General features: G+C 35.0%; 3 protein-coding genes across 5 annotated transcripts; 2 read left to right on the top strand and 1 right to left on the bottom strand.

Annotated features, from left to right (window-relative positions):
* Positions 1 to 389: 389 nt before the first annotated feature.
* On the bottom strand, positions 390 to 5303 carry LOC106158047 (protein FAM221B). 2 transcript variants are annotated; one of them, XM_087001583.1, is made up of 8 exons: positions 5174 to 5303; positions 4557 to 4635; positions 4129 to 4246; positions 3583 to 3723; positions 3089 to 3199; positions 2619 to 2822; positions 2224 to 2343; positions 390 to 1754 (listed from the first exon to the last, which is right to left on the bottom strand). In XM_087001583.1, the coding sequence occupies exons 2-8, from the start codon at positions 4620 to 4622 to the stop codon at positions 1555 to 1557; spliced, it is 960 nt and encodes a 319-aa protein (XP_086857709.1). In that variant the 5' UTR covers positions 4623 to 4635; positions 5174 to 5303; the 3' UTR covers positions 390 to 1554. The 2 variants fall into 2 exon arrangements, with proteins under 2 accessions (XP_086857709.1, XP_086857708.1); XM_087001582.1 differs by having other exon boundaries at positions 4545 to 4635.
* A 49-nt stretch (positions 5304 to 5352) lies between these two features.
* Positions 5353 to 9550, top strand: LOC106170349 (eukaryotic translation initiation factor 3 subunit J-A). The gene is made up of 9 exons (XM_013550230.2): positions 5353 to 5526; positions 5620 to 5720; positions 6716 to 6764; positions 7057 to 7148; positions 7749 to 7845; positions 8338 to 8447; positions 8696 to 8753; positions 8903 to 8976; positions 9219 to 9550. The coding sequence occupies exons 1-9, from the start codon at positions 5508 to 5510 to the stop codon at positions 9333 to 9335; spliced, it is 717 nt and encodes a 238-aa protein (XP_013405684.1). The 5' UTR covers positions 5353 to 5507; the 3' UTR covers positions 9336 to 9550.
* A 271-nt stretch (positions 9551 to 9821) lies between these two features.
* Positions 9822 to 25113, top strand: LOC106180131 (potassium voltage-gated channel protein Shaw). 2 transcript variants are annotated; one of them, XM_013564412.2, is made up of 5 exons: positions 9822 to 11690; positions 12002 to 12446; positions 20679 to 20882; positions 21285 to 22349; positions 22943 to 25113. In XM_013564412.2, exons 2-5 carry the CDS (start codon positions 12159 to 12161, stop codon positions 23141 to 23143), a joined length of 1758 nt encoding a protein of 585 aa, XP_013419866.1. In that variant the 5' UTR covers positions 9822 to 11690; positions 12002 to 12158; the 3' UTR covers positions 23144 to 25113. The 2 variants fall into 2 exon arrangements, with proteins under 2 accessions (XP_013419866.1, XP_013420657.1); XM_013565203.2 differs by having other exon boundaries at positions 9822 to 11676.
* Positions 25114 to 25160: the final 47 nt, after the last annotated feature.

A 25160-nucleotide genomic window follows, 5' to 3' on the forward strand; every position in this document is an offset into this window, starting at 1 on the left:
CTGTGTTTAACAATGTTCTACTTAGGCGACTCTCTTAGGTAATAGTCTGGCTATCAAGTTATCAATATCTCTAAGTATTTCAATACTGTAAAATCCACTCTCGATGAAAAAGGCCATAGTCCCTTTGCAGCCTGCTGTCCTTTAATCTTTTCCAACATTCTGTAAAGTTAAGGTTACAATTGCCTTTTGTTTCGAAAAATCATTAATTTTTACTCTAGATATTTTTTGCTAAAGTGCCTGCCTAGCAATTAATTGTTTTCCTTTCAAAAAGACATTATATTCCAGTGTTCTTTTCATGCACTACTAAGCAGAATATTTCATCGTCTTTATAATAAAACAATATAAACTTGCTGCACACTGAATAAAAGTTGCAGAAAATGACAAATAAGTTTTAAAATTACATAAATAGCATTTTTATTTCACATAAAAAAGAAAAGAATTCATAAATTGAAGTTTGAAGTTAAAAAATACTATTTAACTTCAAGGAACACTATCACAGAAACATAGCCAGTGGAATGGACGGATATTACACTATGCTTGGCCAATAACTAATTTTAAATAAATTCTATTTCACATATAAAAATAAAAACCAATTTAAAGTGTTTCTGATAAAGGCCTTCCTCAATTTTATTTTGAGAATTGCCTACCTCTTTCTCTCTTTGACTGACTACATTGCCTCTTTAACAATATTGCACCAAACATATTTTTGCCAGCATTTTTGTGTTCCACATTCCTTCCTAATGGCAATGCATCATCACATTTATTATTTGACTGAAATAGGCTAAGCTATTAATGTTTTTGTTTGATGTGTTATGGGGATTGCATCATGATGTTGTGCACTGAAAGCAAGTCATCATTTGTCAATCATCATACAGTCACACATCAAAGAAACAATGCAGTCAATAAATCAAAGAGGAAATAAGGAAATCTGGAAATAATACCGAGAAAAGCCAATGGCGGAAACCTTCAAAATTAGCATTTATTTTGATATAATATATCATATAATTATATTTTATATATATCAATTTGGAAAAATAATTTGATGAATATCTATACATCCACAGTAAATATTAAAGTGGGAAAAGATTAAATGACCATATTGATTCCCATGAATATATCAAGCAAAGTAAATTCAAGAAAAAAAATTCCATACCATGCCTTATCATAATAATTATCATACATTCACAAATAAAAATACCTGCTGTCAGATAAAATAAATAGCTTCATCAAAAAAGCTATAATATGTGATAATTATAAAAAAGCCATTATGATGTCTGTATAACTGTTAACTATTTTAACTTACACATCAACTCCATAGGGTTTACAATATTGTCACAATATTCAGACATTTTAAATGCAAGGTCTCAGTTCTTTCAATATTTGATTCCAATGAGAAAACATGATGCTTTTTATTCTACTCGTTCACCAAAAACTGAGTAATTTAGAAGACACATCACAACCCCCAGCAATAGTTCTCATCCTTTATCAAGAGCAATCCTCTTTTTCAAATATCCATATATTTTTTTCAATAAAAACAGTGATTCTTATGAGTTTTTAATCATATACTGGCCTAAATCCACTTCTGTTCTGACCAAAAGGAACAGGGGTGTTGTTATCAGCTGGTGGGTTAGATGTAATGGCAGGTCTCCCCTGTCCTGTAGTTAGTGCCTGGTACAGGGATTCATCATACTCATCCCCAGTCAGGGCAGCATTCCTCAAATTAGGCATCTCTGCAAATGGCAGATAGTCTTCACCTAGGAAAAAGTTGTAAATGAAAGTTTACAAAGAGTGTGCTTTTGAGACAGATGTTTTGACATATATTCATCATCTACCTGTCTTTTTGGAGGTGATTTTGTGGCAAGTTGTGGCATGAATATTTTGTCATTTATTTTCATTGCTTTGAAGAAGTAAAGATAAAAGGCAAAATATTTCAATATTTTTATTTTTCTTAATACTCAAGCATTTGGCAAGAATCTAGCCTCTTTTAGCACAAGTATTAATTTGACAAGTGTAGACTAAAAATGAAGGAAAAAAACTTGTTTAAAGGTGTGAAGTAATATAAAAGGCAAAGATAAAACTACAAACATCTTGTGGATAACACCAGTATAGGAGAGGCACCTTAAATCGTTCTAAATTTTGGTGTGTGCCTCTCTTATATATAACCTTGATATAAAGCTTCTCCTTATAAGATTAATTAATCAAAATTGAACCCTGTTTTCTTACCATAGGGCAGCCCATTCATCTTTCTCATGTCCTCTGTCTCAAAGAATGTTTCATGGTCCTCCCAGTGACGATCACATGCAGCACACAAAAAATTAGAATTGAAATGAAAACATGAACAACCTGAAAAGAAACACCAAAATGAAAATAATATTCAAATATAAATTCAAATTTTGTAAATTGCCACCTCTAAACCATCCAGGCAATAATTAAATAAGCAATACACTGTGGAACATTCATTAAAATTTTCTTGATTTACTTACATTTAAATATATATAGAGACTGGGCTAATGGACTGAAATTCTAACCAGAAAATAACATACTCAGGCTGTAGAAAATTTAAACCATTTGATCTTATGTTGGAAGGAAAATAGGTTATTTGTCTCCAGAAACTGTACCTTTGGCCTTGCACTGCCGCCCTCCAGTAGCTGCATGTGCCTCATGTGTATGTGTACATCTACACTTTGCCCTCCACTTGGTGACATCAAAGTCACGTCTTCTCTGGAACCAAAACTCTCCAATATCTTCAGGACGGGAGGGTATCCATGCAAAAGCTTTACAAGGACAACCTCCAAACTTGCATGGCACTTGAATACTGCGTCCTACAATGAAATAACGTAAAATTTAATGAATGACTGTTAATAATAGTATTTTTAGGTAAATGGTTTCGGTAATTTTCTCTTACTGTATCATGTTTTGTGCTACCATCTTTTGAATATGAAACATTTCCAAAATTGTCAATAATTCACATTTGTCAATAGTGTTTCTTTATAAAAAAAAGTGTATTCTTGAGCATAAATATCAGACAAGGCTTGGTTAGTGTAAACTTAACTTCTATGTATAATTGTAAAGGTGCACTAAGACACACCTGTATATTTGTCATGTTCACCAAGCAGGTGTCCACAAAAGCATTTGGACATGTCACCGACCCTTTGACAATCATGCTTGAATTCTGGACAGCGCCAACCAATGTATATGCCTATAATTCAAAATCAAGGTTAGTAAAACATACTAATCTTGCAATTTGTAACATGAATTTCTTATATCATACATATTATCAAAATGGTCTCACAAGTTTACTCACCCTCAATGTACAACTAGACTGGCTGTGGTGCAGCAAACAGTGTTAACATAATATTCATACAAAAATACACTGTGTTAGTTGCTTTTGTTTAGAACAATATTTTTACAAAATTGCATTTCCTAAAATTCATAGATCTAATGTTTTTCAGAGTTCATTTATAAAAAAAATTACACTTGGCATCAAAAGTAACCAAATAAAATATTGAATGTGCATAAACTAGCATATAAATAAGTAAATCTGCTCTAGAACTAGCCCAGTTCAGGTCACTTTTAACCTGCCTGTTCTTTGAGCTATAATAGCTGCATGAGTTTCTGGCTCGAACAGTTTCTGTACCCTGGGTGCAAAGTCATCATTCATGGCACGAGCAAAAGACACAACATCATAGTTCTTTGCTGGCACTACTGGTCTCATTGTATAGCCTGAAATTAATCATAATGATTGTACATTCAACCCTTTTCTACATGTAACATACATCATCAACATGTAATACATAGATTTGGATATCATGTGATTCTAACTAGTATACCAAGTTCTCTTTAAATTATATTAAATAACCATATACACTTTATAATGTGCCTCACATTAAAAAAAAAGTCTTTTTAAAATAACAGTTGTCTTCAATGCAATGAAACAGCAAATAATATTTTCTTCATGTGTTTTTGCTCAATAACATACAGCCACTGTCACTTTGACCATTTTGATTTATCCAAGCAGTAGCAATATATCATCAAATAAAAAAATTCCACAATAGGAAACTGAACTTTGATGATATATATATATATATATATGAAAGCAATAGTTGATATTCATCCTTCACTCATTACCCTTTGGGGCCAAAATGGTTTCTTTTTTTACTATCACTGGACCAGCCTTCCCAGCAGATTTAGTCATTACAACAGCTCTGTTCCCTGATCTTGGCACAACCCTGTTTTCACTGGAGGCCTGGAAGAAATATATTACCAAATGTTTAATGATAGAAAATTTCAATCACTCCTTCCTCTAACATGTTTGTTATAGCCAAAGAGGCTTCTAACACTTAACATTTTTGCAGCTTAAACAAAGCACATTTACTAAAAAGTATCATATTTCCCTTAATAGCTATCATACTTTAATGGGCAATACAGTGCCATATAGGGTAGGGTTTCATGGTATTTTAAATATTATAACATAATAAACAATAGAAGCATTGTGGAAACTACAATGCTAACAATCCTGTTTTTACTTTGAGACAATAACTTACATCATGCGTCACCTTGCTAGGAGGCTTCTTTTTGGCAACTGCCCCTTTGCTGGGTGAATTGGAGGTGGGTCTGCTCATATCTACCCGCAACCTGGAAGTAATAATAAGATCTGATTATATTATTACAAGTTTTTCAATACATTGAATACCAGAATATCAGGTTAAAAATAAGCCATTCCAGTTAAGTTTGAATTAATGGATTTTTTTGGACTACAAGTATGTGACATGTCACATCACATGCCTCAATGGTTGGTAACTCTGGCTAAAATGAACACTAGAGTAAAATTGTAAGCAGGAATTGGAATTCATTGACTTGCAAGGGTTTTGTAAGGATTTTAAAATAAGGAGTCCAAATCCATTATCAGACTGAGACACCTAACAGTTGCCTAGCCTACGGCCTGTTGGCAAGATATTGCATACACTATAATTATCTTTTCTCTTTCTTATCGGATACACCACTGTATACATAAACGTATAGCGGAATAAAAAGAGGGGCCGCGGGTGCTTGACTACAACGCAGTAGCAGTAGATCCTCTAGTTCTGGCAAGGCCCCCTCCTTAATAATCAGTTATGCCACAAAGTAATCACTTTATCGCAAAAAAGTGCACTCATTTGTCTGCCCTACTCACCACTGAATGGGGTCTTTTAAAAATAATAAACACACATCTAACAAAAGTGTAGCATCAAACGTTGTTAACAAAATTTAAGCAACGCGGTCTCGAATGTTTCCTCCATGATGTCAACATCCTCGTTTTCGAATGTTAATCTCTAAACCTAAATTCTTTATGCAATGATCGTTAATTCTATCATTACATTTATGTTTGAAATCAATTAGAAAATAAATACCACTGATTAGCGATGAATCCTACTGGATGAATAGTTACTTTAGTGAAATGAAATACCTAGATTTGCATAAATATTCGAGGCTATCAATGGACACGAGACTAATCGCAAGTCTCGAACATGTCGGATGACGCATGGGGTAGGTGCTATTAAAGTAACCAATATTTTTGGTGTTTTCTTTTTGTTATTGGGACCGATTTTCTTTCTATAAATACAATCTCATGTATTCCAGATGCCGATGATTTCGATCCTGATAAGGGATTCGAAGCCGTAAAAGTGCCAGGAGTAAGTAACGACAAATGGGAGGGTGAAGATGAAGAGGACGCAGTCAAGGTGTGGAGAATACACAAGGAATTTGTGATCATTAGACCTACTCTAGAACAGTTTAGAGCAGTCTCTGTCACGTTAGAAAAATATAGTTAATAGTGCACTGACATCGAGCAACCGATTATGTCGATTTTGTGGTCTGGCAAATACGAAGTTAATTCATGTTTACAGCCGTGAATTTGACGAGTCTGCAACAGTAAATTCTTGCGTTAGAGATTTCAGGTAGTGTGTCCGCTCTAAGGCAGGGTGCTCTCCGATCTTTTTCTTACATCTTTTCTTACGTTTCACACTGCTGAGCCATGGTTGAAAGTGTTGAGAATAAGATGTGATTTTGCTTATCTACCATTTACAAGTCACTGTGAAATCATAAACCCTTTGAAGACAACATGTAAACAGGCGTCTGAGTGTGCAAAGTACCCCAGGATTTCTTTCTCACTCACAACAAACTCTCTTCTGATCTTATAGGTCAAGCAACTTGTGTTTTGCATAGTAGTGTTTTCCAATGGGTTGAAATCTCATGTCGAAATTTCACCAACTTAATTGGCACATTTGGAAGTCCATTTATAATTGATGATCTTCAACTGGTATGTGATCTTATAAGAGAAAAAAATGGTAGACGGCAGAAGAATCTTACCTTGTTCACAGTGCTGTCAACAAGGGAATTGGGTAGACTTTAGTAGTGTGTGACTTGAGGAGGTGAGAGGCAATAAAAGGATTTAAGAGCCTTTCACTGCATTTTTATCAATAAGCTTATTAGTAGGCATTAAAAGTTTTCTTATGCATGGATATTTCTATTGTAAAAGTGATAAATTGTTGTATTGTAGTGTATTCAGTAATACTGAACTTTAAATTTGTAGTTTTATATCCATTTCATGAACAGCTTGGCCTTGAGCTTTCATTTGAGTAATTCAGTGTTTCACTAGAGAATCAGAGACCACCGTGATGGTATGAAGTCATTTAATGTATCTGTTCTAACAAGTGATATGTATTATTCTCTTCAGGAGAGCTGGGAAGATGAGGATGAAGAAAAAGTAGATCTCCAAACGACAGGTAGGATAAATCTGATTTCTGCACAAAGTGATTTTGAAAATCTTATTTTATCTGAAAGATCATGTGAAGCATTTTGTTTCAGGAGGTATAAATAATTTCTTGATTGGTGACTATTTGAATTGATCACATTAAAAACTTTTTTCTAACGCATGAGGAAGAACGCATGAGAAAGACAAGTTACTTAAAGAGTCTGCAGAAATTTTAACTGAAACTACTGTTTTCAAATGAAAATGAATTTGCCATATTAAATAAATAATCCTTAATTCCGTTTATCCTATGGTATTTGTGGTAGTGGCCCCCAAGAAAAAGAAAAAGACTGTGAAGGAAAAGATTGCAGAAAAAGAAGAAAAGAAGAGGTTGGAACATGAGGCAAGGATAAAAGCTGTAAGTTTCTGCTCAAAAGTGATTGTGGATGAAATTTAGTGCTTATGGAAGATTTAAGCACTTATATACATTAAAAGACAATGAGGTATACTGTTATCATGTTTTTGATAAATATCAAGTACTTAACCGCTTATGTAAGAGTTTCTTTCACTTTATGAATTCATTCAAAACACTTTCAAAACATATCAAGAGATTTATGTTCGTCATTTATTGATACCAGACTTATTTTAACTATCTCGCAATTGTAAGCAGCTGGTCATGATCTCGAAACCAACTTTTATTACATGTTCTTTATAAGTTCTTAATGTTGCATAATGATATTATTTTTTCCTGCAGTCTTTTACAATTTTCTAGTACTTTGAAACAAGAGGTTGATCAAATTCCAATCTCTATTGTAAATTTTTCTTTCTTTTGTGTAAATGTACTAGGCTTGTCCCAAAAAAGATCATAAAACAAAACTATTGCGTATTATAGTTGCTTTTTAGATAATAACAATTGAGGACCATTAATATTATGTTAATTTTGTAATTTATCCAGTCCTTCTTTCAGAATAGATATGCTGGTCTCTGTGTTTATTAATTTTTTTACTATTTTATTAAGATGGAGGCAATGACACCAGAGGAAAAATTAGCAGAAAAACTTAGACTCCAGAAACTGCAGGAAGAAGGAGATCTGGAGATAGCCAAGGAAACTTTTGGTAAGTCTTGTGGTAAATGATATTGGAAGAGATGGTGGTTAAATGGAATTCTTGGGGGGCAGAGTATTAAAAGGTTTGAATACATGTTTGAAAATGTTCCAAAGTAATATTTTTGTTTTAAAATATCCTGCAAAACTACTTGCGTTTCCCAAATTTAGGTAAACCACCTCAAATAAAAGTACCTGATGTTGATGTTTTCTTGCAAAATGTTAGGAAGACATGATTGTCTAAATGACACTTGGTTTGTTTAAAACTTAGGGCTAAGTTATTTAAAAAGAAATGGTACAAAAAATTGAATCTTAGTGCATGGATGGGTTGCGCAGTGATTTATGAGTAGGTGGAGGAATATGAATTTTGGCTTAAAATCCCATATTGAATAGATTTAATGTTAAATGTTCAGTCTGAAATGGTTTTGTAATTGATCTAATTGTGCGGTCAAAAATTGCTCCTTATTGAAAAATAATCCAAATAGTCCTGTTTTACATTACTCAGGCATGCAGCAAGGTCTTGGGAAGACGGGAATTGATGCTATGCACCCAGTGTCAAAAGATGAGTTTGAGGAATTCGAAAAAGCACTGAAGGATAAACTTATACAGTATGAAGTGAGTTTCTAATGTATCTTGATCAATTTGTATTTTCTACTTTGGTTTGTTATTCTTTTCTCTTTGGAACACCTTAAAAGCTATAGACAATTTCTTCAAATTTTATTTATTTTTGTATATCTATAATGTTTATAGTTTTCAGTGTGAGTCATGTTTTTCACTTTGTTTTTAATTATATCATGTGTCATATGCCAAAATACATAACAGTTTCCATACATCTCACATTCCCTTTGTTCTTTTATTTTCAGAAATCTGCATTTTATGTAGCTTTTCTAGAAAATTTGTTTAGAGATGTCACTGCTGGATGTAAGTATTAATGATCTTGAGGGACAATCATTATAAACTCTTATCTTATTTAACTCTTTTTAACTTGAGCATAGATGCACATGGAAGGAAACTGATTAATGAAAGTAATGTAGAATTCACTTATTTATGTATTAATGATTCTTTTCCAGTGGAGGTTGATGATGTAAAAAAATTAGCTAGCACATTGAATGCAATTTCAAATGAAAAGACAAAAGCAGAAAAAGTAAGTGATAGAGACTTTGAAGAATATTTGGCTTTAATTATTAATTATTGCAATAAAACAGCATTGGTATGTCTTAATGTGAAAGTAAAGTACTCTTTCCCCTGATAAATTGTATTACGACACATAGCGCTTCACTGTTTAATTTAGTGCTTCACTGTTTAATTTTTGTTTCACAGTTATATATAAATATGTCTGCAGGGTACAGTTACATTAAGATATGTGTATCATTATTCAATTTGCAGGCCTTAAAAGGGAAGAAAAAGAAAAAAGCAAGTAGCCTTAATGTGGGACGAGGAGATATAATGGACAGTATTGGTGCAGCTGATGATTATGGAGATGAATTTGATGATTTCATTTAGCACCAGATTAGATTGCCATTGATAAACTTTTTCAAGAAAATTCAGGGTTACTTAAAACATCAACTCTTTTGCCAGAAACAACCTGTAATACCTGGCTAAATTGGAAGTAATCACTAATGACTTTTCTGAATTGATTTTTATAGGACAATTTTTATGAAGATATTTTTGGTAGATGGGGCAGCTATTTATACAATATATATATTCTCAAACACTGACTATGCTTGCAATTGATTCCAACCAGCCTCATCGTTTCACAGTAAGATATATTGCTAGACTTCGCAGATTGAAAGTGAAAGTGACTGCCCTGTTAATTTGTATGCTTACAAATATTCCGATATTTTGGTTTCTCTTTATAAAATAAGAAATTTTGGTTATATTAATGTAAGTGGGGGTTATAATAGTTTCAGATCAATGATTGAAATCCCAGTTCGGAAGTGCATGAAAGAAATGCAGGAGAATTTCCTGGCGACAATTTTCTGGTACTTCCTTGAATTTTACTAAACGAAGACGGTATTCTTTTTAGGAGAAATGGGAGCATAAGAATGTCCATAATTGGAAGGTGTGTGCCTGGGTTTTCTTGATGACGCTATAAACCATATTTCATTTGTCTTCATAAGTGTTTGTGAAAATGAAGTCTTCCTTAAACCATTTCTATAGACTTAGAATATTGTCCTGCAAAACTAACTGACCACATATGATATATAGAACATGGTCTAAACAAAAATGTTCATCGACGAATTTTTGTGAAATTATTTGTTAAAACAAGTTAAAACGGCGTTTGAGCTGTTTTTCATTAATGTAATAAAACGTCTATTAAAGTCTGGAATAGCATGTCAATTGTGGTTGTTGAGTTTGACGTCCTGGTGGTTGTGACCAGCTAAACGCGGGTGTGGAAATTAATGCCGAGCAGTGTATTATTAATTTTTTCATCAATGTTATTCTTTCACATGTCGCATGGAAGTCCTATATTGAATATTCCATTTGAAGCGTGTCAATTTCAAAGTAAACATTTTGGTTCCTGCAAGTGATGAACATTATATGTGTCTGCCTGTTTTTTAACGGTTTTGCTCTGGAGATTTCGTTTGCATATAAAAAGGCACTTATGTGAGACACTGGTGCGGCAGTTGGACAAAAAGAACTGTTGTTATGTCGTTCCTGTGCAGACAATAAACCCGACTTAATTCAACTGGTGAGATCGATTTAGAAATTACCTTGAAATTGATATCCACCTTGCTTACTAAAAGCAACCCTGAATCAATCAGCCTTTTTACCTGTCCTTTTTTATTGTAAACGACGGGGTATTTAGTGATTCCCCAGGTAGTAAAATTGGATCCTCACTGCAAATTGCAGGTTCATACTTCGATCTTCTCTTCGTTATTATGTTTGTATGGAATCGGTAACTAAACAGAGCTTCAATAGGCTCCCATGTTTAATATTGACACTCTTAGTGATTATAATAGATCAGGAGACTTGGCAATGGTTGGTGTTAGAAACGCCATTGTTGACAGCCGTGTTAGTGTAAATGTTATTATTGAATTGCGACATTCGATTTTCTGCTACTACACGAAAACTGCGTATCATTTAGGTTCTTTTGAGTCCCGCTAGTGGGCTGAAACCCGTTAACATGGAGAGAATTACCCACTCTTGCTTGTATCTACCAACTCTCAAGTATCAGCCCGCCCCCTGAAGAAATTGAAAGTTAAATCTTTAACTAAATTCCTTAATGCCTCTAGTGAAGTATGATTCTCCACCCTCTCCAAAACACAAGCATACGATTAGATAACTGTGCTTTTCAAAATTCACGTACAATCTGTTCGACATTTTTAAAAGACAGAAAAGAAAAATATTTACGTAATAAGGTGAATAGGGTGAATATTTATGTCGAAAGGTGCTGACCACAGAAATTAACAATTACATTAACAAGATATGGAATAGTTTTCATCATCATTGAATATAATGCAAAATCGCTTCAAAACAAATAGGTAGACTCTTTATTCTACATAAATGATAAAGATTTATTCCAGACAAAGATTGTTTTGCATAACTACATATCTTAACGATCAAAACAAAAGGGTCAGGAATAATTCATAAACTTCAATTAAGGTATCAATATTTCTACTTGTCGGGTGCAGCGAGCCGTGAAACTATATCCTTTACCTGATTTTAATAATGGAACACTCCAAGTGGCAACCAGTCGATCAGGGCAATGACGACAGCGACTACATCGACCCGAGAGACAAGGACCGCGCTGTGAAAAACGTCGTCTCTGGCAGATGTGTACGACTACTATACGAGTGCCACTGACACCGCACACGGGACGACTGGTGCCATGACTCTATCGGTAAATTTGACGGAGTAAGGCGTCACTTAAGATTTAAGTTACAAAATTTCTGTTAGACTTTGTAAATAGTTCAGTGGATTTTGAGATATCTTCCAGATGGACAATTTTACACTTTCGAAACAACAAGAGGGTCCACAGCTTGTTTTAAGTATCTAACTCACGTGTATAAGCCCACGAGTAGGTGTAGAGAGCAATGTGTAAACTCGGTATTCCTTCTTGGATTTCAACATTAAGAAAAGTTTTACTAGATAAGTAGGCACTTACAATCAGCTTCAAGTAACGCGTACCTTTAAGTCTCATCTCCTTTTCTACCGTTCTTTCTTAGGGGGAGCGTCGCCTGTGCTTCGTATTACAACGTGAATAGTCAAATGTACAAAACATATTGAAATCCATCGCATTAAAACAGTTTTCACCAAAAAAGTACTGTCGCAGGACGGGAAGACACTGCCAGAAAGGACCACGGTCATTTCCTTCCTTTAAGCATGGCCTTGGATAAAAAGAAGCGCGAAAATAAACGATTTGGGGACAAGAGGATTACGCTGAATATTGGTGGGCATAGGCATGAAACATGGCTGAGTACCCTGAAAACCATTCCTGGAAGTCGTCTGTATCATTTGGCCAATATGCAAGAAGCAGATGAGAGTTACGACCCGGTGAATAAAGAATATTTTTTCGATCGTCATCCAATTGCGTTTGCCACCATACTTCAATACTACCGTGTTGGAGAGCTCCACATGGATCAGACCTTGTGCGGGAATGTGATGGATGATGTAAGTTGTTTTAATGAATTATTTTGTTTTGTGCAGCCATTAGTTGCTTTCTATCTGAACGTTACCTGACCGTTTGTTTGTTTCGTTTTTCATATCGCCTAACGATACCTAATCACCTTCACTTACAGGATTGTTGCGCATCATGCTTACGGAAAATAAATTTCAATGTTAAGAATTTTTTCTGTATAGGACCAAATGCGTCTTAATAGTTGATATTATGTTCTTTTCGAGCATTCTGAAGCTCATCTCGATAACCTGACAGTGGACACCGCACAAACTGATCAGTTTACCCTCTGATTATAAAGAATATGTTAAATACGCTTAAAACACGAATTTAAAATTAAAATGCCACTATTTTATATATTGCTTCTACTCACCCTTTCATTTGTATGTTTTTATAAATCAGGCATGACTTATTGGCAATCTACTCAATTATTATGAATAGCTTACGCGCTGGTTCCTGTCCAAGTAATTAGTATATCGACAAACAGATTATGTCATGGCACCGTTTACCTACAATTTATTATACACTTTTTATCACGGGAAAAAATTACTTCTTTTAAGCCATATGGTATCGACCTTATACAGAGACCCTTTAATCGGACTCGTGTGTACATTTCCCATTGCTTTTCTTATCGCAACAAATGATGGTCACGAAAAAATACTGTTTTGGACACAAGCAATTACTTTGGTATATATTTATAACTATTGAAAGAAATTATTTAGAAGCACTGTATTTATTTCATTTCTATGAATCGGCATTCACGCAGGGCGCACCCTTCTTTCTTTTTTTTATCATTTCTGATTATATTTTTAATTCAGTTTTAACGCCTATTATATTAAGTGTATGGATATTCTAAAAAAAGTATCAACAGAAGTCACTCTTTTTTCACAGATAAACCCCGAAAGCACTGGACAGCTATTCTTGACTTTTTTCTTTATCTATATCTTTCATCTTTACAGTTTCCCGGATTTGCTGTAAAATACGTCAATGAAGTACACATTTATAGATATTTTTTTATTCTTAACCTCTGTGTGATGATAGATTAGTATAACATAATAGGGACATAATTTCATTAACGATAAGTACTTTGTGTTCCGATAGGAAGGTGACACTGGCTACGGTTCAGCTAAGTTATTAGAAAGATAACAGATAACCAGACATGGGTGAAGTATTTTCAAATAATCAGCTAAGCTTTATGTTCAGAGTCCCAAATGAACAACAGCACATGAAAAGTATCTTGTTATTATTATTAGCTTTAGCATTTATTAAAGGTACACGGCAAAATGACCAACAACGGACACGTCCTGCGATCAATGCCGTCCATTGAACGCAGATCTGTGGATCTGCTGTCTCCGGCTCAGTCATCCGAACGTATGTCCTACTAACCGCAGGGCACCAAGCATTCAATGCACACGTGGGAGACGGTTAAAACAAAGCCTGTGTCAGACAACGTAGTTAAACATCTCCCTGGTTAATCGAAAACAAACTGAACGTGTTTTTCAAGCCCTGAAGTTAATCTCATTTTCTAACGTTCCCATCTTCTTTTTTTTTCCTCTTGTCTCGGCAAATATGTACTTTGACAAGATATATGTACAATCTTTTATCTAAATATTGCGCAATTTGCAAAGTTTACCTAACATTTGGAATAAAAGATTTATTTATGTGAAGATTTTGAGAGAGAGAGAGATCCTGTGCCATATCATTGACTTTAGTTTTACCAACTTTAAACATGATTGTCGAATATTCTTTTGTTAGTAAAATGTGCCCCAAAAACAAAATGATGCTTTGGCAGTCCTAATTACAATTGACTTTTTATACGCGTAATTTTTCATTTTTGAATCTATTATCTCTAGATATTTGATAAGGTATATCCGACTTTAACACTCATACTTCAATCTGTGCGCGTGTTGAATGTATTAATGACAGAAAACATTTATTCAAGACATTTCAATATTTGATAATACCGATTTAAGAAATTTGTTGATTCTTTACATATTTGAACAGAAAGAACATAGGCTGAGATTAAATTTACTAACTATAGATTTTTAATGTTTTTTTCAGAGACATTTGTGCAATGATTAGTAGAACAAAAGAAGTTGATTCTATATATCGACTGTTTAAATGTAATGAAACTTGTCAATACACGTATAACACAAGATATCTGTCCAAGATATCGTACAAACACACATCCACTTGAAAATATTTCGTGATATGATGCTATAGGGCGTTTGGGCTACAAACAAAACACGATTTAAGTAAAGTGTACATGGTTTTTATTTTCCCTATACATTAAACGCCATGGTTTCTTGATTCAAAAGACGTTTCTTGCGGCGATAAGTAAGACTATTTTGAATGAAAGAGTGTCATATTCTCCTAATTTTTTTCGGATAATTTCTTTTTTCACACTTGCTCTGTTGTGTTGTGTTGTGTTGCATTGTGTTGTGTTGTGTTAGTTTGTTGACTACATTGATTCAGGCATACTCATTTTAATTAGTTTACCTATTGAATAAATAAAATCGTTTAAGGTAGATCGGTCGTTACATGTTCCAACGTTCGAATTTTTTAAAAAATTTTTTTGTTTGAAGAGACACCCAAGTACATTAAAAATTTGCAAAAAAAATTTGGGGTCACCGACCAAATAAGAGAACTAGCCCCAAATATGATACACCCTGCATATCGCACTAGTCCCCATTCAAATCAATGGGAAAATGGGTGTTTTCTCACTAAAGCATTATTTTTTATGACTTTCTGACGTTCGAATTTTTAAAAAAATTTTTTTGTGTAAAGAGGCCTCCAAGTACATTTAAATTTTACCAAAAAAATTGGGGGTCACCGACCAAATAAGAGAACTACGCCAAGTTGAAGTGCGCTACACCCTGCGTGACGCACTAGTCCCCATTCTAATCAATGGGGAAATGGGTGTTTTTCACCAAAACGTTATTTTTTATGATTTTTCTAACGTTTGAATTAAAAAAAAACTTTTTTGTGTAAAGAGGCATCCAAGTAGATTTTAATTTTGCCAAAAAAGTTGGGGGTCACCGACCAAATAAGAGAAATACGCCAAGTTGAAGTGCGTTACACCCTGCGTGACGCACTAGTCGGAAGTCCCCATTCAAATCAATGGGAAAATGGGTGTTTTTCACTAAATCGTTATTTTTTATGATTTTTTTTTTAGTGTGTGTGTGTGTGTGTGAAGAGACATCTAAGTACATTTAAAACTTTCGTTATGTTTAACAGTTGAAGTGAGTATACTCAGCTATTTTCAGATTTGTCAAACTGATGAGAAGGTGTAAGCCATTAACTTTACATTGTACAACAAAATTATTGAAGAGAATAATAAGGGAAATACTCATGCATATGAAAATAGTTTATTGCCGTTGTTATTTATTAATGAATATAACATGAACGTGACATCGTAAACACTGTGTTGTCAAGTAAAATGAAGCGTCTGATACAAAGTATCAAATGCGGCATTCACGTGCTTGCTTGCGGTGCGTTCAGTACACTTTGTTTACACTGACAAGTGAAGGTCAGAAGTGCACAATTTTTCTGTATAATATAACGCAGTTTCAATTTTGATTAGTGAATTTTCTTCAAGCTGTAGACCCTATGGCCATTTTCTGAACATTTGTATAAGCTACGAAATATTTCTCAGTCCAAATTTCTCTAAGTCCAAATGAGTGGCGTTACGACGCACTTCCGGTTTTCGTCGAAATCTAAACTACAGCAGCAGGGCGTTCTACCTCAAAATGTACGCAGCCGCTTTGATTGGAATTTACAACACTTATTCTTTACATGACATAGCACCTACGTGCATAATTTGTGAGCTTTAGCTGTCATACATTTTCTAGTGCCAATTCAAATTGGAAAAGGAGCTATTACGACGATTTCTTGAAGGGCAAGTCTATAAACGTGCTAGATTTGTATGGAATCTTAGTCGACAAACGTTGTCGAAAATCTGTATCTATCATACAGAGTTACAGACAAGTTGATAATGTGTGTTTATCTTATAGATAATTGTTTTATTTCCTTAAATTAATAAAACAGACTGAAGTGTCGTTAGAGACGATTGACGATGCGCTGAAATTGCGCAAATCGTCAAATTACGTAACGACCGATCTACCTTAAGCGCATTTTGTTTTAATAATAAAATAACGCCCCCTAGTTTCCTTTTTTTCTCTCATGCAGAAAAAGCTTGCTATCGACCCGTATCCGACGAAGCTAAATTCCAGCAAAATAATAGACTATTGTCAAGGAAGACAGAAAAAGTTGCCTTCGGTGACGGAAACCTGCCTCTGCGAAAATAAAGTTTTCTTCTAACGGTGACGGACATTTAGTCGCCTTTAAAAGCTAACATGGTGACACAAAAACACAAGGGATCACAGCTCTATTTTGACGGGAAATTACAATATTGAGGTGTAGTTCGACAGTGAGGTTATTCTGTGCAATACCTTTTTTATAAATCTAATTGCATCTTCTAGACTGTAAAGGAAAAATGTATGTAAAGTTTAAATATGTTAATGATAATACATGCGATAGTTTATTGAGATTTATTAGGACGTTGTCACATTTGGCAATTCTGCGTACTACATTTGTTTTGGGCATGTAGGATGCGATTATAGTACATCACAGCAAATACATTAAGATCTGAATCAAACACAAAGTCTGGCAACATTGAAAAGAATAAATCAAGAAATCTGATTCAGTTCGTGCGCGGCGTGCTATGCAGTTTCCGGATCCTGATTAGTGCATTCAACCTTCAAGCACTTTGTAACGTTTTATATTATAAAAATGTAGTAGCTCAGAGAAGACGGTCTCAGCATAGATCTAAATATAGCCAGGTAATTGACTGTTATTGTAACAACGTAACATATAAATTGGCAGTAGTTAGGGTGACAGATATACTTCACTGGTTTAGTTTTAATAATTCAAATGATAAACCTTCACCTGTACAACTCTCTTCCCAAAGGGCAAGTGACGGCCCAGGCTTGAGTTTATGACGTGTGCTCGTTCATATATAACTGACAGATTGAGTGTCAGCTAACTCATCAGTACGTGTAACCGTTCAGTGTTTAAAGAAAAATGACTCTGAACACATAGACATGCAGGAAAGACGCGTCACCATCGCGTTCCAGCTGATCCCAATGGACCTTACTGTGGAGATGATTAAAGGTCAGATAGACAAGTAATATATTGATGAGATGTTGAAAATGCTTCAAATGCATTTCCTGAACCTGATTTCCAAGAATGATCAATTTACATTTTTGTTCGAGGTCGGTAAAATACGACCATGTTAACAGATGCGGTGATGAGATGATACAAAAGCTCTGTTTTTAATGTGGGAATGCGTCGTCTGCACGCATACGCAACACCTGGTATTGCTTTTAGTGATTTATCTATAGTAACTGGCATACACCCGAAATTTATAGACTTACAAGAGTATTGGGATTCTTGTGTAGGAGAAATATAGCCTAAAAAGGAGATTACATTAACATTAGTGACTTTTATGCATTGTTTGACCCCGGGGTTTTCTCCACTGGACTTTATTGTGTATATAATTATTTGATAGTTTTGCATTACTGCCAAAAATAAGAAGAAAGAAATGAAAAGTTAAAAAATACATATTGATTAAAAGATTATTCAAAGAATGTCAATCTCTGAAAATTTTCAAATCCCCTCGTCAATTGGTTGTTCCATTATATCTTTATTTTGACGTAAAACTCGTTGTCTGTTGAAGTGAGGCATTTTCTGATACGGTTTATTTTGTGAGAGAATAGCCTAGCAATTTAAAAGAGAAGGGCATTTGATATAGGGCCTGTGAAATAAAATTTCATATATTCACATATTTATAAAAGTTCGATTACATAAAACCCAATGCCTTGCCATTAAAACAGCGGATCTTAGCAAGTAACGACTCTGTTTGTATTAAAAACTGCTAGTTTGCTGACTAAGTTAAATTGAAAGAAAATCCATGAGAAAAGTTGGGCCCAGCACTGAGATATGTGCAAGTTAAATACAGCCATGTTAAAAAGTACACCTGTGCGCAAATTAAGAACGTCATAATTGTGCAACGATCAATAAGCTTATCATCTTCACGATTTAAAGAACAAATAATTCAATTTTGATTGAAAACGAACAAAGGGTGGGTGAAATAATAAAGCTGGACTTTTTTGATCTATATAGATTTCGCCCATACTGAAAAAAGATGTACTTAGTTCATCAATAAAACATCCGCAGTATCGACTATGTACATATCTGTGTTCATGCACCATGTAATAACTTCAATTAATTGCTCACGTGTGTGGTCAAACATGATCCCGCCATTCACGCTCCGGTCAAACAAAATTAGACATGAATTTCGGAACATTGAATCAACTTTACTTGACGTACATAAAAAACTCTACTCCAATAATGTCATCCGTAAATAACTTATGATACAATTGGCCTAGAGCGCCACAGTGGCAAAAATCACATGAAAATCTATCCACCTATTTTTTGTACAACAAAGAAATAATCTGATGTCAGTAATAGTCGATACTGCGTTTCCAGATTTAACCTAATGTAATTGAAAACTTTAAAAGAACAATTAATCAATCAGTGGTCAATGAGTGTAATAATAAATATCCTAAACTACTAATTACCCTCTCTCTCTCTCTCTCTCTCTCTCTCTCTCTCTCTCTCTCTCTCTCTCTCTCTCTCTCGTGTGTGACAAGCTAGACCATCCTAGAGAGATCTCAGTAACTGTCTGCTGCCCTAATGTACGACCTGGGAATGGTGACCTTGCCAGTTGTTGGCCGTCACATTTTTGATTGATACTGGTACGTTCTCATTAAATGATAAATTTCTCTGAGAAAAACGACATAAAAACTTGTCTGCCAGCATTGGTAAGGTAGTTTTGAATAGGTCTACAGTCTGTTGCATTAGTCTTGCAATACTGCGATAAGTTTTCCCTTTAAACCATTCATCAGTTGTCACTGTGGTATTCATAAAACAGTACGTCGCCTGTGGCTTTTGTTCATCCTTCTGTTATTTCAGCTCATCTATTTTCCACCGATGATAGCGCAACATCTGCTTAACAAGTACATTAAAGTGTTCATTCGAACACGACTCAATGAATTTATCTTTTTGTTTCCCTCGGGAGATTTGTTAAGTGCAGGAATTAATTATGTTTGAAATAATCGTTAACACTTATTTTTCAGATTAGAACATTTAAGAAACTCTTACTTTTATGTGCTCTCTCACCTTCCCCCTCCCCCCTGCCCCCCCCCCCCCCTCTCTCTCTCGATCGATTCACCGTGCCTGGTGATTTTTTTCAGTGTGATCATACTATAAATGTATTTGTTTCAAATATCAGGAAAGAGCACAATTCTAGGACGGCGGTTTTTATTTGTAGCGCGAGCAGTTCCTAGGCAACCGCGTTAAATTGATAAGTAATGGAACACTACTTCAAAAAATACACGTTTGAGGTGCATGTACTACCGGTATCCGCCTTATCAATCTTTGTGTTTCCGTAAAATCAAGCAAATATAGTTGCATTTAAGCATCATAATCACGAAAAATAAGCCATCCATGTATACGGAAGAGGTGCATTTAATTATTGATTAAAAAGAAATTGAACAAAGAAACTCAGACGAGAAGATTAGAAGAATGATACTTTAATATTTACGACAAATGGGTGCGTGTCAATTTTCAACATCTTTTATACGTGCATATTGACTACCTTTTTGTGAAGTTAAAAGTAGGTCGATTTCACTATTTTTGGTGAGTTTGCAAATGTCTGGCATTATTGACAGTGGCTTTTCTCAGCTCAGTTCAGGCTAGAACAGTGACATAAAGTGTATGCTTGGTAAGGACGGTCACCGTCAGTACACTGGTACTCGAGGTGAAGATGTCGCCTTGTAAATTAGAGTGCGCCCATACACATGGATAAAATCGTTTGATATTTGGATATCTAGTTATAGCTTTATTAAATTCTACAAATATTTGAATAAAGTCTTGTAACACGTCTCTTTATAAATTGCCAACAGCACAGCAAAATGATAATGCACAATACATCCCATTTAAACTAGCAACGTTATATTTCTATGTGATTCACAGTTTTATTTTCCTTGTTCTTGTCATTTTCACGGTTTTTACATTTTTCTCAACAATGAATCCTAAAACTGTTCAATGTGGTTAAAATTGTTTATTCATACAGTAGATGTAAAATTGCATTTTTTGTTCCCCAGGAACTAGACTACTGGGGACTCAATGAGACAGACATTGAGACATGCTGCTGGAGCCATTACTATTCTTACCGAGAACATAAGAACACACTGGACGCACTGGACGAAAATTTTGGTCCGAATGATGTGTGTCCAGAACACTTCTCTCCCATGAGGCGAATGTTGTGGCAGTTTCTGGAAGACCCACAGTCTTCGAGAGCAGCAAAGGTAATGCACAAGTTCTATGGTGTCCTTGTTATATAAAGAGAGGGTGGGTGTTAAAGGAGTACAGGTACACCAGATAGATTGCAGGTTGTTTTGATGGAGACAATTCAGTAAAATACCCTCAAACAATTATGCTCTATTTTCAATGACTTACGCATATGCTATTTTCTATCAAAACGACAACTATAGTGCAGAAAAAAATTATAAAACTGTTAGTCTTTAGCTCCACGTATGTCTTAATATATATTATTTAAATGTTTTAAATGTATATATATAAATCCTCCTAGATATTTTAAATATGTTTTAGGTCATAGTTAGTAGCAAGTAGTAACTACAATAAGACGACGTTGTAAAAGTTAAAACATCAAAGGGGTGAAAATGACAACAGCACATTTCAAATTTCAGGCATATGCTGTCATTTCTATGGCGTTTGTCGGCATCTCCATTCTCGTGTTCGTTCTGGAAACTCACCCGTTTTTCCAGCAGCCTTCAACCTCTAATTCAACTTCATTGCTGGTAGATTATACACAGTGTGTATGCCTTGAAGAACCAAAGTTTGTAGAAGGCGTTCCTTTACAAGTCATGACGATCATCGATTATGTATGTGTGGGTTTCTTTACCATTGAGCTGTTGGCAAGATTTCTTGTCGCTCCGTCCAAATTGGCTTTCTGGAAAGAGGTTTTAAATCTGATCGACTTGATCTGTTTGATTCCCAACTACATCGATATCATCAGAGAGATCGTTGAGCCAGGGTCGACAAATTCTGCTTTGAAATTCTTGGTGGTGTTCAGAATCATACGCATATTGCGTGTATTCAAACTTATGAAACATTACGGCGCTTTCAAAATATTGGTGTACACCATTAAGGTCAGCGCGAAGGAGTTACTGCTGATGGTGATATTTTTGTTTACCGGTGTTTTGATATTTGCAAGTATCATCTATTATGCAGAACCGTCGAACTTTAAGAACATTCCTATTGGGTTCTGGTGGGCTTTAGTGACAATGACAACAGTAGGATATGGAGACAAGTTTCCCAAAGAAGCGCTCGGCTACTTCATTGGGTGTGCTTGTGTGCTATGTGGCGTTCTTACGATTGCTTTCACCGTGCCTATCGTCGTTAACAACTTCAGTCTGTATTACTCGCACGCACAATCCCGCCTGCAGATGCCGCAGGCGAAGAAGAAAAAGGCATGGTGTTCCGTCGATCCTGTTGATCACACTGTTGAATTTGAACCGGACAGCAAACCGGAATTTAGGAACAACTTGAACATTTATGCCAACAAGGTCCCTGCCGCTGGAAAAGAAATAAATTTCGAGGAGTCGAGATCGCGGCGGCCGTCTGGTCGCACTTCAACTGCCGCCCTAAAGAGTACGGAGAGTTTGACCGACAACACGGCAATACTGCAAGATCTACAAGAAGAATTGTCCGATGAAGCGTCGTCATCGTCAGCTGTACCAGTCACAGACAAGGTAAGGCATACGAAGAGTAGGTGTCAAGCCTATGTGCCTGTGTCTTTAAACTTTTTTTATCAAAGTCTACGGGCAACATATATAATCAATGGAAATCATACTTGGTTTAACTTGTATGAGTGCGTGCACTTCCACGTTTGAAGAAATTTATTTTGTGTGTACAAACATTTTATGGGTTCAGCAGTTATACGCTTAGGTTTTAAAGCCACCTGTAACATCACATATCGGTGATATCAAAATAATTTCTTTAAAATAAAAAATAAACAACAAATATTAAATAAATGACATTTTCCTCAAAATAATATTTAGTATTATTTGTTTGATTAAAATTATTTACAGCCGCAATAGTAACAAAAATTAAATCACACTGGGGTTTTATTAAGGCCATTTCGTTTCTTTCGGACCCAGCGGTATCTAAAATTGATCTTGAAAACACATTTGAATAGAGTGTTGGGAGAGAATGGCAAGAGCTGACATTAGGCATAATGAAAAAGTATCGAAAACACGATCAAATTCCGTTTTAATTAAATATTTTGGGTCAGTGAATCGTAGCAAAAGAGATTGGATACTTAAATCTATGCATAACCTTTCAGGTCGAAGTTGAGACCCACAAGCTTATGTCAGGACTGAAAAATGTGAGTCAACGACTAATGGACGAGCGCAGACGACAGGTGGATCTCATTCATAAAAGGCGGGAAGAACGAAAACAGCAACGCAATGAGGAAAAAGTTGTGATCACCGATGAACAGAACCAGTCAAGTCCGCGAGACAACTCCACAGAGGAAAAGGAATAAAGAAAAAATGTTATTCCAACAGATACAGGAAATGATCAAATCTGTGGACCCCTGTGTGCTCTATTTGTTGATACCACCTGCATTTTTTATCGATGGAAAGTTGAATTAAGGACGAATTTCGCAAAGATGGACAAAAAAGCTGATTTTGATCAGTTGCTCAGGGTGTGATAGAGCATTTATTTTTTTGGACAAAAATAGACTTGTTTTGTTATTCAAAGGTGATCTTATCGCCTTATTATAACTTTGTTTTACTTTGTGTTGTGAGGTAACAGTTTATGGATTTTTGCCAGCTCGTAGATATGGTTATTGGAGCAGAGATAAAGTTGCCAGCGTCATTTATATGTTCAAAATTCGTGTTCTTTATAATAAAGTAAAGGAAAGGGAGATGGTAACCAAAAATGAAAAGAAAACTTGCAAATAAATGCAATAGACAGTACTCAAGGTATTCATATGTACAGAGGACTTCAAGTCTAATTATTAGAGTATAACCTGTATATGCTTATTTTTATCTCCTCTATCTCGAGTGGTATGAGGTCCAATAGCGGCATTGGTGACAAAACACAATGTAGTCAATTTAGGCCGCTTTTTTTCAATTGCAAATGAATTATTGTGAATTTACTATAAATAAATGTCCAAGTAATCAAGATGGTAATCCAAATGATTGATGAGAGCACTTAATCCAAGATTTTTATGATAATCAGTTGCTCATAAACCAATTTTGTGTAGTTCCAAGGAGACCGAACCAACCGATTGCTTTTGTCAAAATTCAGACTTCAGCCTAGTTGTAATTTATCGAATGTTATTTCATATCTTCATATAAAAGTTTATTCTTAGATTCTTATATTCGATGTGAAACTTGAATTCAATATCAGTGCAGTCCGTCCAAAAGTGTAAATACAGAATTTATTGATGTATAGGAGCATCCGCCCACTTTCACTTTATCTATTTTGATAACCTTAATTTTATAAATAAGATATCAGACGTTAATTAGAAAACTCTGTGTTCTAAGCCTTTATTCCGTCCTGGTGCGTTGATTTCAACTCCTGATCAGGTCTATAAACAGCCTCTTCGTTGTTGTTCAGTGTAAGAAATAACGCAATCCGTCCACTCTTAATTACTCGTTACTCATTAGGCTATTCAAACAATTCTAATTATCACATTTTTATGCAGAACTGCTGTGAGACCAGATTATCGGAAGTTCTTCAGCAAAAGATGACAGGAACTCTGTTTCTCTCTTACTAATTATTCAAATTGTTCTGGTATTTACTACATATATATTTGAAACTGCTGTGACCTGTAAGCCTACGATTTGAAGTAGAATTTAAAGAAATAATCGGAGGTAATACTCGGAGAGATTGCTATGCGGCCAAGCTGTGGTGGACTGTAATGTGTATATTTACACTCATTTTAGTTGTCATATATTTTAGAGTGTAACGACTGCACGAGAAAGGTGAAAAAAATTTACTAATTTTATCTTTAAAAGAATGTCTGTAGCGCAAGGCGATGCCTGCTGTCTTGACATAATTATAAAAGGAATTCTTTGCGTTTATAGAAATATATATGCATTATACCATATGCATTTCGCTTACAAATTTAACATTTTTTGCCAAAGCTATTTGCGTTTCTATGCAAGCTTTGAATGGCAAGCAGTACTCGCTGAATAAAGCATGAAACACAGTTGTTTGTTGTGTCGTTTAGCAAACACTCATTTCATGTTTATTATCTGTCATTAAGTGAAATACGCTCCTTTTCGCAGACTTGTTTACGCATTCTTGATTTATTTTTCACATCCAAACAACGTGCTCTCATACTTCCAATATCACGCATGATCAATGAACACTTGGGATCGAATTAATTCTTGAAGTCGATAAACAAATAAAACCAGAAAAATAATCAGACAACTGTAATGCGTACCAAAGCGCGGAGAGTCGACCGTTTTAGAGAATTCCCCCTCCTCCGTCAAAAGGGCTCTTCTAAAGATTGCACGATACTGTCGTACCGTCTCCCCAATAAAGGC

The sequence above is a fragment of the Lingula anatina genome, chromosome 1, assembly GCF_051362555.1.
Source record: "Lingula anatina isolate TDL-2025a chromosome 1, LinAna3.0, whole genome shotgun sequence".
In the NCBI taxonomy this organism is placed as follows: domain Eukaryota; kingdom Metazoa; phylum Brachiopoda; class Lingulata; order Lingulida; family Lingulidae; genus Lingula; species Lingula anatina.